This window comes from Borostomias antarcticus (genome assembly GCF_949987555.1).
Source record: "Borostomias antarcticus genome assembly, chromosome: 24".
Lineage (NCBI taxonomy): Eukaryota > Metazoa > Chordata > Actinopteri > Stomiiformes > Stomiidae > Borostomias > Borostomias antarcticus.
In genome coordinates this window covers 6,603,891-6,624,366 of record NC_140257.1, presented here as the reverse complement: position 1 = coordinate 6,624,366, position 20,476 = coordinate 6,603,891, and the positions used below count along the sequence as shown (strand labels likewise).

General features: G+C 43.8%; 1 protein-coding gene across 1 annotated transcript in view; it reads left to right on the top strand.

Annotated features, from left to right (window-relative positions):
* Positions 1 to 5,003: 5,003 nt before the first annotated feature.
* pex5lb (peroxisomal biogenesis factor 5-like b) overlaps positions 5,004 to 20,476 on the top strand; it is a gene marked incomplete at its 3' end in the record, with an annotated part of 29,850 nt that continues 14,377 nt past the window's right edge. Inside the window, exons 1-7 of the mRNA XM_084458188.1 lie at positions 5,004 to 5,081; positions 11,170 to 11,281; positions 11,940 to 12,179; positions 13,122 to 13,254; positions 13,429 to 13,513; positions 13,864 to 13,962; positions 19,693 to 19,812. Of these exons, the coding sequence (XP_084314314.1) occupies positions 5,010 to 5,081; positions 11,170 to 11,281; positions 11,940 to 12,179; positions 13,122 to 13,254; positions 13,429 to 13,513; positions 13,864 to 13,962; positions 19,693 to 19,812 (861 nt within the window). The 5' untranslated portion in view covers positions 5,004 to 5,009. The remainder of the gene's footprint in view (positions 5,082 to 11,169; positions 11,282 to 11,939; positions 12,180 to 13,121; positions 13,255 to 13,428; positions 13,514 to 13,863; positions 13,963 to 19,692; positions 19,813 to 20,476) is intronic.

Genomic DNA, 20,476 nt, shown 5'->3' with positions numbered 1-20,476 from the left:
GAGCCTTGCGGGACACCACAGGTAAGGGGGGCTACATTTGAGGAGAACTCCCCTAGGTGGACAGAGAAACTCCTGTCAGTCAAGTATGACTGAAGTAACTTGAGGGCAGCACCTTTAATACCAACACACTGTTCTAGGCGGGATATAAGGGTCTTATGATCCACAGTATCAAAGGCAGCAGTTAGATCTAATGCTACCAGGATAGCAGCACACCCAGAATCCACAGTTAAGACAGTTGAACATTCTTAACAGAGCGGTTTCAGAACTATGTAGACATAGACTGATTATATATCTTTATAAGGAAATTCTAAAAATGTTTTTTCACAGACTTTTTTTAGTTGCTTTCCCCAGTATTCTAGGTATAACTACAATAGAAGCTATGTTTTAGCGTTATCTTCATTGCTCTGTGCCAGAATATTAAAGGATAAGGACACTGAATTTCATGTTTAGCCCTATTCCTGGCTTCCCTGGCATGTATCTGACTAGTACAGGTTAAAATATTTCTGTTTTGTGCAGTACAGAGTTCTGTGTCAATAACGTTGGCGCGTGCACCCAAGCTCGTTGCTAGCTATGGGCACACTCTAAAAACTCTAAAAAGTGTTATATACAGGTACGTGGATTTCAAGTTCAGTACGTGGATTTCAAGTTCAGTTCAAGTAAACAGTACTAATTTCACTGAACATACAACAGCCTCCAGGGGCGGACTGGGGAAATAATTCAGGTTGGGCAATGTAGCCCCAGTCAGCCCACTGATCTTGCGACCAGCCGGCAAGTTGTTGAGTATTTTATGTGCAATGACATATTTTATGTGTCATTGCACATAAAATACAACAACATTTAATTTGACAGTTCGCTCAGATAGCAGCAACAACAATAGTAAAATACATATGCATACATAGCATTACGATAACCAGAATAATTCAATCCAAATTATAACATGCGAGTCGAAAACTTTCATAGCTCAGCCGAACTAAACAATTACTGCAAATGAACACATAGCTAAAAAGACAGCTAGTAGCTAGCTAGCTAGCCAGCATTATTACTTACAAGTCAAGAAGGTGGCCGCAAAACTCTGCGTCTGTTTTGAAGCCGATTTCATCACATAGCTCTCTCCAACGGATAAAAGCCTTACCAAGATTGACTCTGGTCTTATCCCTCGCTCTATCAGATTTTCTTTTTCTGGCTTCCTCCGTGATGTTTCGCTGTATTATCTTTCTGAGTAGACTGTTTGGACGATTCAGCTTACTTTTAGTAAATCTAATTGGAGAATTAGCACCAGACATTTTTGTAAAGGTCCAAATATCACGATGTATTGCTTTAAGGCCCTGGGATCTTTAGTCCCTCTGTCCTACCGTAGGATACATTTGAGCGTGACTCATGGAGTCATGAGTCATGAGTGGAGCAGATGTTAATCTGAGCCCGACTCACTGCTGTGCTTCCTTGCATCACAATCTAGCATGAATTAGACACACAGAACCGTCAAATGTCCTGTTGCAAATGTTTGTCAGACTGATCTGTGGAGTGAAATAGAATGTAAGCTCACCAGATCAGGCTGGTTGATCAGGCTGTTTAACCCTTGAGAGTCCCCGATCACACCGCCGTGATTGAATAGCAGAATCTGGTAAATAGCTGATCCTAAGGGTTAATCACTCTACACTAGACATATCCCTGATATTACACTGGTAATAGCTCTAATCACTGATTGGCCTCCACATTTCCAGAGATGCCTTCATCCTACAAGATCAGTCAAGAGATGGCAGGTACCTACCGGATGATCTCATATGCAGTATCCATAAAAATGTCTGTATTGATTGTGAGATCTAATAATACCATACCTGGCACTGGCAGACATCCCATTGATATTCTATTGATCATCAATCCCAGCGCCCCGTTGGTATATAGTGTGAATTCATCAAGCTGTGGAAAGGGGACCTGTTCTGAAAAACCTTTTCAGTGCTTGTGCACATAATTTGGGTCTCTGATGGGCCTACAAACACAAACTTTGAAATAAGACAACCCAGACATTTTTTTGTGATCAGCCAAATTCTGAAAATGTGATTCAACAGGCCGTTCAGATTTATATATATATATATATATATATATATATATATATATATATATAATATATCAACTAGCCACTCAGAAACGTCCTACTGCATGAATTGTGTTTGAAGTCTTGGAGGAACAGGAGTGGGGATGGAGAGCAGCAGCTCATTTGCATTAAAGATACAGACACATGAAACGGACTGAGACGGAGGCATGCTAGAATACATCATCTCAGAGATATTTTCAGCAAAAATATTCAGACATGTTTTGGGGACCCCAGAGACCTATATTAACCTGTTGTAAAGGAGCATAATAGGGGACATTAAAGCATTTACAAATGATCTGTGATGCAGTGGGATTGTTGATTTGGTTGTCTCGTTTGAAATGTGGACAATTTTTCCTGGATGGGAAGACATACCCTTTTCACCGCAGGTATCTGCTAGACTGAAACAACCCCCCCCCCCCAAATGCACCAAGAGTTTCAAGAATCAAGACTTCCACACAATTACTACATTTCCAGAATCCGTAAACCCCTTTCCTTGAACCATTTGGTTACAGCCCCCTGTTTCTTATGGTTATCCTAACAGAAGACAGTATCATACTTCTCTTCGTGTCTCTTTTTCATTCACCATTGCACTGCAGAACGCCATTTGAGTGAATGCATGCCTATCTGTGTGTGCATGTGTGTGCGTGCGGTGTGTGTGTGTGTGTGTGTGTGTGTGTGTGTGTGTGTGTGTGTGTGCGGTGTGTGTGTGTGTGTCGCTACAGTACATTATAGTGGAGGAAATGCTGGTAAAAGCTGTGTAAGGGCATTAGTGAGGTGTGATTGCATCACATTCTATCCCTAAGACTAAATCTGTCAGTGTAAAGACTTTGAACTACAGTACTAGGTGTTAATACACTTGCATGCTATTACTACCATGGCTACAGTCGATGAACTGACTGCAGTTAAGAGTTGCTCATCTATTATGAGAACAACCGAAATGTGTCTTTGCTCTTCAATCTCCCCCATCTCCCCCACGGTGCCCTCTATGTTGACCCCTCTACGCGGTGTTAGTTGAGTCGAGGTCACAGGGTCAGCCAGCGTGAGCAGCGCCCCTTGTGCTAGGGGTAAGTGCCTTGCTCAAGGGCGCAACGGTAACCATTTATTGATGGGAGTTTATTCAGCTGCCGTCCAATGGGCAGCTGCCCATGCTGTGTTTCGTTGCGAATTAACAGACATTGTGTGTCGAAATATCACTTTCAAGACCTGGACGAGAGGGCAACTACAGGAAAAGCAAAACACACCATAGGCTCACAAAAACCACACAGTGTAAAGTAGAGTACACAGTAGAGTGTTTTGTCCTTGTTATGGCACCTTTGCACTGTATGTAGCAGCCTGTATGTCCAAGACTAATTTCCCTCGGGACAAATAAAAGAATCTTTAATCTTTAATCTTGAAAATAGGCCGAGACAAAAGTAAGCTGTTTTACTTTGAGCTGTATGTCAGTTTGATATTTTATAAATTATAGGGCATACAGTAACACGTCATGTGTCATTGAATGCACGTATGAGAGATTTTATGTCATGTTGTCACAACAGTAGCTAAATGCCAGTAATTCATATAGGATAGACCTAGCTGTTACTGTACTTAAGCAATTGACCACGAGAGGCAGTGGGTTACACAGGTTTTACAACAGCTACGGCGCTTTACAACCCCTGTAGCTGTGGTAAAATCCTGTTTCTACAACGGAGAGTTTGGATACTTGATTCTGATTGGCTAGCAGCCGTGGTAAAATACTCTGTAACCCACAGCTGCGACCGCATAACAATTAGTTTAATGTGACGTCAATCTCATCGCTTTGCGTAGCAACCACATAAGCCTATATAGGCATAATTCGTGTGGTTCATGTTTATTTGAACATTTCCAGTTATGGTGCAGTTATTAAAACAGTTCTCCAGAGCACTTATTTTTGCTGGTAGGGGTGTGGAAGTGTTGGAGTCGGACTGATGAGTGTGTTTTTGTAATAGGCTACCTACAGTAGGTAAACGGGTGTAATTAATAAAAAGGCGAGGTTGCTGCGAGTGGTCAATGAGATTGACGATGCATTAATACTAATTTATATAAGGTCGCAGCCGTGAGTTAGAGAGTATTTTACAAAGGCTATAAGATTGATGAAAAACCATGGCATGGGGATAAGCATTACTGATGTTATACAGGAAGCTGTCAGCACACTGACAGTTATTTCAATGCCAGCATTTTGGTCCGTCAGCAGTTGCTATTGTTTATTACAGATGTTTACAGTCTTCACCGTGCCATTTTCATTTGTGTACTCATGCCTATACCCTACATTATATACTATATAATGTAGGGTACCTGTGATATACTGGTAGTATGAATCAGAAAATATTTCTCAAGCTACAACTATTAAGACCATTGTTATGATACTGTTATGCACATGTTATGAATCGCACGTGACAAATGTTTTGACACTATTTATATGGCAACAACGTGAGATTGTGCCCTAAAAGGGCAAGTGTTATGTCAACAACGTGTCATAGTACCTCTCATAACTGGTTCCAGTTCATGCAACATGACACTGTAATTCAACGATGATGACATAACCAGGCCTTGTTGCTTGTACTACAGTATTATGAACTCATCCAGCCAAGTCCACCATCTATGTGTCCCTCAGAGAGAAAGCCCTTTCAGATTCAGGACATGCACCTAGAAACTGTATAATATACATTTCCCACTCTGTCAACTGTGACAAAAAAAACTATTTGGAATCTGAATTAGTGTTGGTGGTCTGGTGGACCCCTTTAGGTTGTTTAAAACTAGCCTTTTAGCCATTATCTTTATCTAACGATAGACATGCATGTTGAAAAACGATTTTTGAGAATGGGAAGGGGGAGATTTGCCACCACTGACTTAAGTCATTGTGATCTCACTGTTGTAGGGAAAAGGGGAAAGGGCTGTTGCCATGGTGCTGAAGGAGCTTCCGGGTAAAAAGGCCTCCTCAGAAGGAAACACCCTCTTCACCGTGACAACCAAGGTGGGCATGATGACCACCGACAGGAAGCAGCAAGCACTTCCTGGTTTGGTATACAACATCGTACATTTTATTTTGGATTTATTTTCACATTATATTAGCCCTAAGGAACACATTTTTCTAAATAGCCAGACAGTCACCGAACCTATTCAGATGAAATGCTGGGCCAGAGGCTGAACATAAGTCACAAGCCTCTTGGGATTTGAGCAAACCCGAATCCTATTACAATCAAATGTTCATATGGCTGCTAGCTGTTTGTGTGCATGTGCTGTATTGCAAGCAATGGCTTAAAGCTTTGCCTTTTCCAATATACAAAAGAAAGCACAAAAAATGCTCTACTATAAACTGCGCCTCTCTGTTTCCCAAAAGCTGATTTTCCATGGGAGAGATAACAGACTAATGCCGTGCAGTACCTATAATCAACATTTCTATGATGACTATGAAAGTAGCAGCATTCTATGACAATAGTAGATTTTAGTGTAATTTTAACTCACATCTCTGAATATTCCCATAAAGCGGTATGCAATAGCAGTATAACATAATGGCACATGCTACAGTATTATTCAATTATAGGCCTATTATTTTGTTTTGATTATCATTTCAATTGAAGTTTTTTCCTGTAACTAGTGCCTGTTCTATACCGGTAGTGATGGATTTACTGTGCAAATGAAAGGGAGCTTTTTGTTTTCATTACAGAGGGAGGATCAAATTCTGTCTATCTCACAAACCTACATAAGCAGCTTAACTTTCTTTTTCTGCTCTCTTGGGTTTTGCAGGGCTGCATTGGATTACATTTGGAATTAAATGAATCATTTAATCAAGTGTTCTTATTTTATTTTTATTTATTTGAGTTTGTGAAGTCTACTGTCACCCATGCATGTTATTGGGTTAGATGTAGTTTTGGATCCTGGTACTGAATTCGATCAGAGAGATATTTTTGTTGTGTGAAACAGGCTTTGAAGTGTTGCTTAATACCCTATTATATATGCAGATTATGGAAATGTATTTACATGTGTGTTCTGCGTGTGTGTGTGTGTGTGTGTGTGTGTGTTTGTGTGTGTGTGTGTGTGTGTGTACAGATGTGTGGTAGGGGTGTATAAAGGTGCTTGCGTGTGCGTTCATGCATGTGTCTCCTTATTAATTCAGTTCATCTGTCCATTTTTCAGAAGCCTTGTGGTCTGATTGGTGCTTATTCAGAAGATAAACATAATCTTACAGACCCTTGACGGACCTTTATATCCTACATTCTAATCAGAGAGAGGAAGCCTCAGGAGGGAATTAAATGGGACTAACTCCATCCCTGAGATTACTTCAGAATGACATTTTAATACTTTTAAAGACTTTTTAAATACTTTTTTATCTTTAAAAAGTAGCCTAGCTACCAAAAAAGCAATGGTTATTCATTAATATTTGAATAATTTACCTTGCATTCTATGAGAAACATATGACCTCATCAAGAGCCTAAAATATACAAACATTGAACATGGATGACTTTTATTTGATGCATCTGTTCCCATTCATGCTGCATGGGTGGTAGAAACATCTTCAAACATGACATGTTCAAAAACAGGTTCCAACGCCCTATTGTGTGGATTAGGATTAGGATGACAGACCAGACTGGTATTAGAGGGGACTATGACCAGATCGTCCTGTGATACTGCCAATGTTTTTAGAACCAGAGATTAGGCTACAGTCATGCCTAAAGAATTGAGTGACAATTCCACTGGGATCTGATTGTAGATCAGGGTATTTCAGAATCTCTCGTGACACAGATCTGACTGAGACCGTGTGGTGAAACAAACATACTACTGTGGGATCCATCTGTTTATTGTTTACTTTATGGGATGAATGGACATTTTGATGAGGTACTGTAGCTGCTGTTTTTGTCTCTCTCTCTCTCTCTCTCTCTCTCTCTCTCTCTCTTTATCTCTATCTCTCTGTCACACACACACACACACACACCACACACACAGTCTCTTTCTCTCTCTCTCTTTCTCTCTCTCTCTCACTCTCCCTCACATACACACATACTTTGTGTGTCCCTATTAGCCCATGGGCCAGATCCCAAAAAATAATTTTTTGGTACCACTCAAGGTGGCAAAACATACTAAGATTTTTTTTTCCAAAAGATCCATCTCTGTAGATGATTATTTTGGTATGATAACCATTCCTGAGTGGCAGCTGTGTCACAGTAACCAGCTCATGAAGTTAACCACCCCCTAAAGTAAACTGCATTGTAGACGCTGATGCATATCCTGGTTTAGGCTCCTGGTCAGGACATTTTTCAGTGTTTTATAATATGGTGTTTGGTCTGATTTTAAAGGGCACCTTCTTTGCTTTCGTTCAAACCCAGTTGTGAATCTCTGTGACAAATATAGAGGTCATTTGAGCTCTTCAAGTCGTCAATGACGCATTTCTCCACAATTTTGGTCTAAACTTTACTTTCTTTTAACCCTGGTCCACTTTGTGCAGAGAGAGGCAACATTCTTGGGGCACAAGGTGGGGAGTGAGAGCATCAGCACCTTGGAGGTGAAGATGCAGGCAATTGCCGACTAGCTCACTCCCACCAACTGGAAGCAGCTGAAGAGCTTCCTAGACTTGGCCTCATACTACAGGAAGTTTGTACGGGGTTTCTCCTGCACTGACGCCCCCATGTGCAGGCTGCAACAGAAAGATAGAGTTTGTGTTGACTGAGCAGTATCAGGATAGTCTGGCTTCCAACTGGATTTAGCAAAAATTTGATCTAACTTTTGTTATGCTGATTAGCTGAAAGCGTTCGTCTGTCAAGGCAAGTATTCCTGCCCACTCAAATTGTTCAGGGCAGCTGTAAGTCCAGACTCTATCGTGAAAACGATCACGACTACTATCGCGACGAGTCTGGCTTACTATCGCGACGAGTCTGACTTACTATCGTGACGAGTCTGGCTTACTATCGCGACGAGTCTGACTTACTATCGTGACGAGTCTGACTTACTATCACGACGAGTCTGGCTTCCAGGCTAGTGTTGGGAGGCGTCCAGCAGGCCTCAGCCAGCTGTGAGTGAGGTCCTGGTGCTCTGCCCCGCCGGCCCCACCCTGCCTGTCAACCTGGACCCTGGGGAGGGGTGCTGTCTTGCTAACGGTAAACTAAAGGCCTACCTAGATAATGTAGCTAGCTAACGTGGCTGATATGATAGCTTGCCTTGTTTAGCTAATGTGTATCTAGCAGGCGGCTTTATTTAGCTAATGTGTATCTAGCTGGCTACCGTTAGCTAACTTGATTGCTTGCCAGCGAAAGTGAAGAGTACTTCGGCCAGTGAAAGTGATGACGCAACATCATTTTACACTTGAAAAAACGGTAACTAAAATTAATTGTGATTTATTTTAATGGCGGGCAGGAAAGGGTTGCATTATTTTAACAGTAAAGCCCAATAAAAATGTAAAAATAAATTAAATGTTGATGATAGATGTCCCGGGGTTGAGCTCCGGCTGATGATGTTTGTGAACCTATGTGCTGGGGCTGAGCCCCGGATGACCCGGGCCCAATTTAACCCCTGCCTGTGTGGCCCGCCCTTCATGTTGGGGACGCCCTCTCACCTCACACAGGGCTGGGGCTCCTCCCACACCGACGCACACGCCCTCTCCCCTCACACAGGGCTGGGGCTCCTCCCACACCGACGCACACGCCCTCTCACCTCACACAGGGCTGGGGCTCCTCCCACACCGACGCACACGCCCTCTCACCTCACACAGGGCTGGGGCTCCTCCCACACCCACGCACACGCCCTCTCACCTCACACAGGGCTGGGGCTCCTCCCACACCCACGCACACGCCCTCTCCCCTCACACAGGGCTGGGGCTCCTCCCACATCAATGCACACGCCCTCTCACCTCACCCGTGGGCTGCTGATGGGTGCTATGAGCGGTTGGGAGACCAGAGAGAGAGACAGACAGAGAGAGAGACAGAGAGAGAGAGAGAGAGACAGAGAGAGAGAGAGACCAACAGAGAGAGAGGGAGAGAGAGAGAGACACAGAGAGAGAGAGAGAGAGAGAGCTGCGGGAGGTGGAGGGCTGTGCTGCAGTGCGACAGGAAGAGGGGTTTATCTGCTGGGAGCTGTATGCGGTGGATCAGGCCCGGCGGAGGCAGCAGCAGCAGCAGGACTCAGACCTGCAGCCCCTTGGCCAGCGGGTGGAGGCCCAGCAGCGACCAGCGGGGGAAGCGGTCTCCAAGGCCACCGAAGGGCCGTGGTCTAACTTTGGGGCTCTGTGTGAGGGGGTGTCTGTGTGAGGGCACGGAGGGAGCCAGCAACGGGGGCTTGGGTGAGGTTCGGGTTAGAGAGGGGCCAGGCGGTGGCCCCCAAGGGTCCGCGGGAGGCGGTGCTTAAGGCCGTGCATGGAGCAGCAGGGGAGTCTGGGCATTTTGGGGTCACTAAGACACTCCGCCGTCTCCGTCAGAGCTTCTACCAGGGCCACGTCAGGAGGGATGATGTGTTCTTTTGCCGCTGTTGTGACCCCTGTGACCCCTGCACGGAACCGGATGTGTGAGCTAGTGGGGAGACTGTTCTGTGTTTGGAGAAGATAATAATTGCTAATGTGGTTGGTTCTTTGTTTTCTTTTTATTATTGATTATTAAACTGTTGATTTGAGTACTTTGGCAGGCTATCTGATTCGGGAGATCATTACAATGAACTATGAAAGCTAAGAAAGTCCCGTTTAAAATGAGACCAAACACAATATTATTATAAAACATTGAAAAATGTCCTGACCAGGAGCCTAAATCAGGATAGGTACCAACATCTACAATGCAGTTTACTTTAAGGGGTGGTAAATGGTAAATGGACTGCACTTATATAGCGCTTTTATCCAAAGTGCTTTACAATGGCCTCTCATTCACCCATTCATACATACATTCACACACCAATGGCGGCTGCTGCCATGCAAGATGCTAGTCTGTTCATTGGGAGCAATTTGGGGTTCAGTGTCTTGCCTGAGAACACTTCAACATGTGGACAAGAGGAGCCGGGATTCGAACTGACGACCATGCGGACATTGGACAACCCGCTCTACCTCAGGAGTCATGGCCGCCCCCCTGTTAACTTCATGAGACAGTTACTGTGGCACAGCTGCCACTCAGGAATGGTTATACCAAAATATAATGTACATACATGGATCTTTAAAAAAAATATTACTAAGTTGTGCCAACTTGAGTGGTAATGAAATCCAGTTGGTCCCATGGACTGCGAATTGCGAATTAGAAATTCAATATTCCTTTTATTTGGAAAGGGAGATGATAATAGTCTGTTTAAATGGCTCTCATTTCTAATTAGTGTTTTGTGATGTCCTCTATCACAAAGAAACAGTTTTAGCTCTAGGTCGCACTCAAAGATAGTCCCTAAGAGTAATATCCTCCCAAATACCCTCAGTCTATCCACAGGGTAAAATCAATTTTGTCCTCACCAAGAACAAATGCAGACAGGCAGGCAGCGGACACACACACACACACACACACACGATAGGGGTAAAGATAGTTGATCAAATTTCCAGAGGAAGATGTGAATTGTCACAGTTTTCAGCCAGTGAATAGTCCACATGAATTCCCCAGTGTGTCACAATTTGACCCCCTCAGTGGGTCCTCCCCCCGGCCCCGTGAGACGCGTCGTGTCGCCTGGCGAAACTGGGTCATCTGGTCCGTCCGACGCTCAGCCCGCAAAAACAGCCCCACGGAGAGCACACTACCACCAGACAGAAACAGAGGGCAAATCAAATTAGCATTCAACAACATCATGGATTTTAAACATGAAAGCACAGGCATGCGCAACACTTTTGCATGGCATGTTGACAATAAGTCAGTACAGGTTAATGCTCGTTGGAGATGGAGATACTGTAGGAGAAGGCGGTCATAGAGACGTGTGGTTAAACCGCTTTGCGGCTGCTCTTTCCAACAGTTCTACTCATTTGGAGCGTTTGATAATCATCTCAAGTTGTTCATCTTGTGTTCGTCCTCATTCAAGATGCATCAAAATGATACATACTGTATACTGCACCGCCATCACGGTGCCGTCCTCGCCGTTGGGCTGTGTTGTTAAACGTCTCCCCTCCCTTTCCTCCGCAGGTCGGCGAGCAGCAAGAGAGCCGCCCGCTGCTGAGTCCCTCCATCGACGACTTCCTGTCGGAGAGCCGCATCGACGGCCCCGTGGCCCGCCCGGTCACCTCCAACACAGCAGGTAACCTCTGCTGCTCGTGACCCACATTCTGACTCTCCCTTTCTCTCTCTCTCTCTCTCTCTCTCTCGCTCTCTCTCGCTCTCGCTCTCTCTCTCTCTCTCTTTCTCTCTCTCTCTCTCTCTCTCTCGCTCTCTCTCGCTCTCGCTCTCTCTCTCTCTCTCTCTCTCTCTCTCTCTCTCTGTCTCTCTCTCTCTCTCTGTCTCTCTCTCTCTCTCCGTCGGTCAAGTCTTCAGGCCCTACTGTGTGAGAAACTGATTTCTAAAGCACTGTTTATGTTTTCTGATTTTACTGAAACGGATACAAAAAAAAGTATTTATGCTGATGATTTGCTTGTCTTAAAACCCTTTTGCTCCACGGGAGGGCATGCGTTTGGTTGTGGATGTATTGGATGTGTAATGGATGTGGATCCTGGATGAATGTACTACATTGTTGTTTTTAACCTTTGTTTTATAGCACTTTTGAGATTTCTCGGAATGTAAAGCGCACTACAAATAAAATGTATTATTATTATTATGACTATTATTATTATTATTATGACTTTTATTACTATTATTATTATTATTATTATTATTATTATTCTTTTTATTATTACTATTATTATTATTATTATTATGGGTCATCCACAACGTCCGCCTCACCGTTCCTCTTCCCTGGGCAGTTCTGTCCACTGCGCTGGACCTGGTGGACCTGAGCGAGCCGTGCGAGAGCTCCGGCGGCTGCAGCAGCAGGAAGGGCAGCGTCCGCGCCCGGAGGAGCCCCGCCGCCAGCCTCAGACGGGGGGGCGCCAAGATCAGCAGCCCCCGCAGAGCGAGGGCGGACGACACGGAGCTCATCCAGGTGGAGGTGGAGTGCTCCTCCCCCAGCCCTCGGACCCCTGAGCGAGTTTCGCTGGACTCGGGTACTGGCTGAGAGTGTGTGTGTGTGTGTGTGTGTGTGTGTGTGTGTGTCTTGGGCTTGGGGGATATTAGCCTTGTGAGACCATTCTGGTTTCTCTCCACAGATCAGTCTGGCCCTCCCCCTATGTAGAACAATTATAGTGGGCAGGGGTCCTTGGCTACGTTCTACTGGGGGACAGAACAGCAGTCAGAACTTAGTCCCTGATTGGCCCGGTCACAACGTAATCAGAGAATAATCGTTCTAGATGGGGGGAAGTCCAGACTGATCTGTGGAAAGAAACTTCAGTGTGAGCTTGCTAGATCAGAATGGTCTCACAAGGCTTACTGTAGCTACTCTTGGTTTGATTTAAATGTTGAGATTTTTCTATCTCAGTTACTCGAACAAAAGACAAAAGAAACCATAATGTAACCTTGTTTGACTCCCCTTTATCTAACTTCACAGATCGATTTTTTTTTCTCCTGGATTATCATTTACTGATATTGCTGTAAATGTTTTTGATTGATCAAAATCTATACTGATCTATTGACCTCTTCTAGCTTAAGCCACAAGCATAGGTCTGTGTGAAACACCTTTTTTTCCTGCAAGGTCATGATGTTCTCATTTGGCTAAAAATGGTTTATGTAGTACTAGCTGATTAAAAGCTGGTACAAGCTGATTTTAATCCCTGCTCTTACTATAATGAGGTACATGTCAGACCTCATTCACCACCTCAATGACGTCTGTCATTGACTAACCCGCCGACACAAAGCTGGCATCCATCGCGTGTAGACACTACTGTACTCTAATGCTTATTGGTGCATAAAAAATTTACCTCTTGTTTGGTTCAAATAAGTGAGCACTTGAATCGGCTATTATGACTGCCATTGTGCAGAGGCTTAACTGTAATGTACATTAGTACTTCCTGTTCATTCCTTTCCTTTCCTTCCCTCTTTCCTGCGCCCAGCGGGTCTCTCAGCCTCCCCCTTGGAGAAGTGGGAAGAAGTGAACCTTCAACCCGACAGCACCTTGAACGGAGGCAGGAAGAGAAGATTTGAGAAGAAGTGCACTTCAAACCACTCCTCAAGTGAATTACTGTGGTAATGTTTATTGAATGTATACCGGTGTATTCATTTCCCTGCACCAACTTCAGCCTATATTTACAATAGAAGTTATAGTATGTCAAAACAACAGTGGACATGAATTGAGAGCTGATTTGTAAGACGATGTTGATATGATCTCATTGGACATTGACTGCTTCCCTCTCCCCCCAGGTCAGCAGATTTCAAAACAGATCCATCCACCAAAAACTCCTTTGAGGTCAACAGCGTAGATGAAATCGATTACATATCAGCACAGGTCTGTTGAATTCACAAATGAGTCTGTAAATTTTGCCGATGAGGTACATATTTAGGTAAAAACATAAACATTGCTGTTACCTCATATAAGGTTAAAGGTTTCAAAGTTTTAGGAACTTTATTAGACCTGTGAGAAGATACAGAGGGATGTAATTAAATCTCTTTTAGCCTTGCAGGTTTTGCACTTTTTTTGCATTCTCAAAGACTTGCAGAAGAAATGCCATTGACCACTCACAGTTAGAGGTGAGGGTGTTTGCTGACCTGTGTGTGTGTGTGTGTGTGTGTGTGTGTGTGTGTGTGGGTGTGTGTGTTGTGTGTGAGTGTGTGTGCACTGCCATCTGTTTCCTCCAGGACTGCTGTGTGAGCAAAGAACGGAGACTGGGTCGAGCCTTCCTGGCCAGAAATCAGTCCCAGGAGGAGGAGTTTGTGAAGGCAAAGGCTGCTGTAGAGGTGAGACACACACACACACACACACACACACACACACACACACACACACACACGGTACATTTCGTGTAGATCCAGTGGATTTGGGTAGTTTGAACATAATATGCATAATATGATAAATTGGAACCTCCTCTCTTTCCTCTCCTCCTTTGATCTTTACCTCTCCTCTTCTCCTCCTACTCACAAAGCCAGCAACCAGCTGGATCTTATCTTCACTAGACACTGTTCCACCCCTAACCTATCACTCCCCTCCATCTTTCTACCCACTATTTCATGTCATCTCCCTCCCCTATTCTATTATACAATGAGATATATCCCTGTTGAAGCATTTTTAAATCAGAATTTCAATAATAATAGATTTTTTCCTAAAAAGAAAGAACAAATATTTTATAAAATAATACTTGGTAATTTACTCTGGTAATGGTTCATTTCAATCAATTACTATTTTTTACACTTTAATCTCTCTCTTGCCTCTCAAAAAAGAGGAGCACAACCTCCTCTACCTCTATGGGCCAGCCTCCACGTTCCATGACTGGATAAACTAGCTAGCTAGCACTAATAAACACACTTTTGACAAGCTACATATCTCATACAAGATAGTCAACATAACTGCAACTAAGTTCCCTTCTAGTATTGGATGCCTAACTTAGCCTACGAGTCAGTCAATTGTGTTTTGTGTGTTGCCTCTGTGTATGAAATGCACTATACAAATAAAGTTTGATTTGATTTGAGTCAGTAAGCTAAGGTTAGTCAGCACTTCGAGCAACATAGCTAATGTTACAGTAGCTAGCTAGGCTAGCGGGAACATTCTGGAAAGACGGTCAGAAAATATATGAAAACCATGTTTGGTTCCTAAAATTATCACCTTATAAAATGATGTCAAGCCACAATACCGGTAACTGAACCAAGCAAACCAATAAATAGCTAAGTTGCTTCTTGACCAAAAAGCTTTACCTCGATTTGAGGCAAGGTTTACTTTCGTCAAGTTCAAGGCTCGAGGGTAGAAGGTGTCTCGACGTCAAGCGGACCTCACGTAGCAGATGAGATCAGAGTTCCGATTGGCCCATAGAAATGCCACATACTGTAATTACTAAAACTACACTATCCAATAAGGTTGATGCTAGCCTGAACACTGGTGGGAAGGACAATCTCATATCAAAAACAGATAATATGCAATCGCAGTCATTCTCCCCTCACTCACCCAGCGGACCCCCCCCCCCCTTTTAAAAACTCTCCGGTTCTACACGATTCACGTGAATGACCTAGTTGACACTAAAAACCGCGATTGTAGCCGAAAGGCGATGAGTTTGCAGGTATGCTCTACACTCTTTCCTCTTCTCTGGACAATCTCTGTCCCCTTACCTCCAGGCCAGCACGTCCAACTCCACCTGCCCCAGCTGCTTAAGCTGCTTTCTTCCACTCTCCAACCCCCACCTCCTACTCCCAACTCCTCCCTTCTCCCTGACGATTTCGCCAACTTCTTCCCAACCCGGTCCTCAACCTTGTAACATCTAGCTGCCCCACCACGTGCTCCCTAGACCCCATCCGCTCCACTCTCCTTCAGTCAGTCTCTGATGCTTTCCCTCCGCTTTCAAGACTGCCAGAGTCACCCCCTCCTGAAGAACACATCTCTCGACCCCTCCGACGTCAAAAACTACCGACCGGTTTGCCTTCTATTCTTTCTATCTGAAACACTTGAACGTGCTATCTTTAACAAGCTATCCTCATATCTCCACCAGAACAACTTCCTAGACCCTCACCAGTCCGGGTTCAAGGCTGGCCACTCGACAGAGACCGCCCTCCTTGCAGAGATGGAGTCACTCCATGCCGCGAGAGTGAACTCTCTCTCTTCTGTCCTGATACTCCTAGACCTGTCAGCAGCATTTGATACGGTAGACCACCAGATCCTCCTCTCCACCCTCGAAGGGGAAAGGCGTCACTGGCTCTGCATGCTCCCTGTTTGCATCCTACCTGACGGGCCGCTCCTACCAGGTGACATGTAGAGGGTCGATTGTTGGAACCACATAGTCTGACTACGGAAGTTCCACAAGGGTCTGTCCTGGGTCCTCTCCTTTTTTCCCTCTACACTATATCTCTGGGTTCTGTCATTCGCTCGCAAGGCGTCTCCTATTACTGCTATGCCGATGACACCCAACTGGTCCTGTCATTTCCCCCTTCTGACACACAAGCTGAGACGCATAGCTGGGTGCTTGGCTGACATCTCGGAGTGGATGGCGACATCTCAAGCTCAGCCTGGACAAGACTGAGTTGCTGTTCCTCCCGGGGAAGGGCTGCCCACACCGGGACCTGGCCATCACCATTGAAGACACAGTAGTGACGCCGACTCGGACTGCGAGGAATCTGGGTGTGACCCTGGACGACCAACTGTTGTTCTCGGCACATTTCACATCCGTCACATGCTCTTGCAGATTCCTGCTCTACAATATCAGAAGGATTCGCCCTTTCCTCACTGACGAAATGGCACAGGTGCTCATCCAGGCCCTTTTCATTTCCTGCCTGGACTACTGCAACTCTGTTGCCAATGCTCTGGTTGAACATTGGACTTCTGCATTCTCCCACATGATTACGTCAGACTTGACCAAATGGCCGCCCTGTGAATAAAGTCAATACAAACTCTCTTCACTGTGTCGATGTAGCCGTTTTGCATCGCACTCATTGCGCATCGCAGTGGTGGGGGTACTTCGAACTTTTGAGGCACTACCTTGTGGTGGCACACGCATACCATACTCAGAGAGAGAGATAGAGAATTCTATCGGGAGATCGATAACGTGATAGGAATGTTGGCGCTAAGTTATTAGAACAGTGCATGGATGCAGTGCGTTGGCAGTTCCAGATGCTGAAGTCATATGGGGAGATACAGTAGGTAAACTGATACCAGCCATGACGCCATGAAGCCGCAATGAGTCGGTAGCCAGAGCCTCATGTCTCTGAGAGAATAGAGTGGTGGTCGTTCTGGAAAACGACACAAGCAAGGGGAAGAGTGATCCTCCTCTTTAAACGAGGATGCAACAGAAACAAGCGTGACTTTGCTGTGACTGCGCTCTGTACTGTAAAGGCCGCATTTTTGTGGATCAACCGACCGACAGAGCGAGCTGTGGTGAGATTATAGATTAGGGCCGGTCTTTATTTGGTTAAACCACCATCTATTTGACATACTGATGGTGTGGTTTTAATATGAGTTGCGTTTCACTCAGTCGGTAGTGGGAGGAAGAAGGATGCTATGGAAGCCTCAGTGTGTCGTTTGTGTCTCCTGTGGCTTTCACCTTTTCGGTGCAGTGTCTTGCTGAATTATGCCCTTGGTTTGTCCCGTAGGCACATGATAGAGGACCAGCAGCAACATGACAGAGACCGCATCCATCCTACAGAAAGAGTTTATGTCAAACAATCCATGCTTAATACAGTATACAGTGCGTCACGCACGTGCAAGCTGTTGTTTACCCTAAATACATAAGGAGATTTACCCACATTCTGTCAGTTTACTTTCAAGTAAATTGACTTAAGCCTCACAGTAAATTGGCATTACTTGTAATATTATTATACTCTTATGTCTTAATAAAATGTGGGTTACTGAAAAATCTTTTCAAAGATCTGATTCATGCCTAGTTACCGCCTAAGTTCCTTCCTCAGCCATAAATAGCCCTATTATAATTGCTCTTTTGTTTATATAGTACATTATATGTGGTAAATGACCTGCTGTAATACAGATATTGGCTGGGTTTCCCGAACGAGTTAAGAAGCACTTAACTCCAAAGTACTCCTTAACTCCCATACAAAGGGTTGCATAAGAAGGGTTCCTTAAGAAGGTTCTTTATTGGGAAACCCGGCCATTTTGTGTCTGAATTTATGGCTTCCACCGGCTCCAGTGTTGGAGAGTGTAAACCTGATTCAGCGTGAATAACGACTATAAAAAGGCCAGAGCGGCTGAGTGGAGTTCCGGTCACACAGTCCAAAAGAGCCTGATTGAAACGCGAGGAGAGCAGCATGGCTGGATGGATATGTAGGGGTTTGGGGTAATCAGGCACCACATGAGAGGATTTGGTTCCTCCATTAATCCCTCTCTCTTCTCCTCCACCCCCCTCCCCCTCTCTACCTTTGGTCTCTCCTTTCATCTTAATGTAATATTATCATTTCTGCTCTCCCTTATGGATTGTGCTGACTATCCTGTTAGGGAACAATCTGATATGGAGCCGGAGGTCCCTTTAATGTCATTTGATCATGGCTAGAGGCTTCATTCAGTTATGATTTGAATTTAATGCATCACTGTAGCCCTTTTATCTTTATGGCAAAAAAGGTTTTTTATTTGACCAGGGAATAGAATCCCCTCAGTCTAGGAAATATGTTTGTGTTAAATATTGTGTGTATATGAACTCTGTGTGTGTGTGTGTATGTGAGTGCAAGTGCATGTGTACATCAGATGCTCAAATAAAAGACTGTGATTAAACTCAAGGGGCAAACAATAAGAAATTCAGGGCAGACTGGAGCTGAGCACTATTCGTGTACTAATCAATCCCTTCTAGTTCAGTTCACTTGAACCAATCCCATCCTGACTGATGAGTGACTCAGACAGTACAGCTCTTTCCCCTACATGGGCTTAATGAGCATCTCTTCTCCAGCTGATGAATGCTATGGTATATAAATAATAATAATAATAATAATAATACATTTGGAAGTGCTTTATAGTAACCATCCGTAATAAGTGTTAATTAAAAGGTAATAAAGACCTTATAAGTCCTTATAATATGCTTATAAGACATTATTATGTGTTAATAAGACGATATTAATGTTTAATAATAGCATAATAAACACGCTTATTGATAGATTATAAGCGTTAGTTAATAGGTAATAAGGACCTTATAAATCCTTATAACATGCGTATAAGACATTATTATGAGTAAATAAGACTATACAAGTGTTTAATAATAGCATAATAAACACATTTATTGTTAGGTTATAAGACATTTATAAGCACTTATAAGAAGCTTGTTAACTGTTTATAGACTGCTATTATGCACTTATTATGCATTTATTATCAGTTAATTATCCATTTATTATGCAATTTTGCAGTAGTGGATCTAAAGCGAGACAATGCATTATTAAGGTTAATAAATCCTTTATTATGCACTTATTAACAGTATGATTCACGCAGCTCCCCCAAAAGAGCTGTCTTTGTGTGTTTTTGTGTTTCACCACTAAAATATTGCTTCAGTATGTAATGTTTTATTCACATTGTATCAACCTTGACCACATGTAGTGCTCATTCCAGATGGGGGAGCTGCGTGAATGTGCAAATGAATGCATGTGATAAAACAATGTGGTTGCTAATTTCCCTCAGTTTAGTTATGTCCAAATGCATTCAACAAGGTTAATTCAAACTGACAGGCCTTCTATGTGTCAGTGGGAGCAAGATGCCTCAGCAAACAATTGGTGGGAATTATGGATTTTTGTTCTTGGTCCGATTTCCTGATTTTGAACCATAGTGTTCTCTGCTTGGTACGCTGCTGCTGAGAACATGCAAAATAGAATGAACATGTAAACGCAAACAAAACATGACATCTCAACGTGTTGACGTGTTTCAGGATATACATGTAGGGACATTTCAAAGGATATTCTTGACAGCAGTGGCTACTAGAGAGGGACAGTAACTTGTTTTGATTCCAGGCCATTGTGAAACATCAATTAACTCATTTAATCTCTCTCCACTTTTCCCAATAGTCCGACACAGAGTTCTGGGATAAGATGCAGGCGGAATGGGAGGAGCTGGCTCGCAGGAACTGGTTGGAGGAGGAGGAGCACGAAGGACCAATACCCCCCACAGTCTCTCCAGTCGAGAAGGTACAAACACCCTGAACAGTAAAGCTTTTTAACATTAGTCTCAACACTTACCCTTTACTGAACAGTAGTCTTAACTGTCCATCATTTTCTTAGAAAATTTACTATAACATTGACTTATACTTTAGAGGTAATCCTTAACTCATGTGATGATCAACCCTAACGGTTATTTATCCAAAGCAACCGTTCAAATGTGAAAATACAAAACAAGAGAATCAGGAAATGGACCTAATTAAAACACTGACTATTGCCCAGTCCTCCTTACTCAATCAAATGTTGAGTATGTAGACATTCAAACCATTGACACAAACAGTCAGATATTAAGGGGCACCCACAGGTTTGAAATATAGTTGTGGTGGTGGCAGATTGAGGGGAAACCTGATGAATGGGGGGGGTCTGTGGCTCCTCCCCCAGAACATTTTGAGCATCAGACACTTCATTTCCTGCATTCTAGTGCAATTATATACATGATTTTGTTGTGGAAATGTCTTTATGTAAAGGAAAAGTGTAACAGTGCCCCCTCGGGTTTTTTGGGGGTTGCATGACGACCCTGTGCTCGGTCATAAAGTCACATGGCTCGTGGTGTCTAGATGAAGTTTGATGCGTTGTGCATATTGAATTGTCATACGGATTTCTTATTAGCATACTGTTCACAACTGGCATTCTT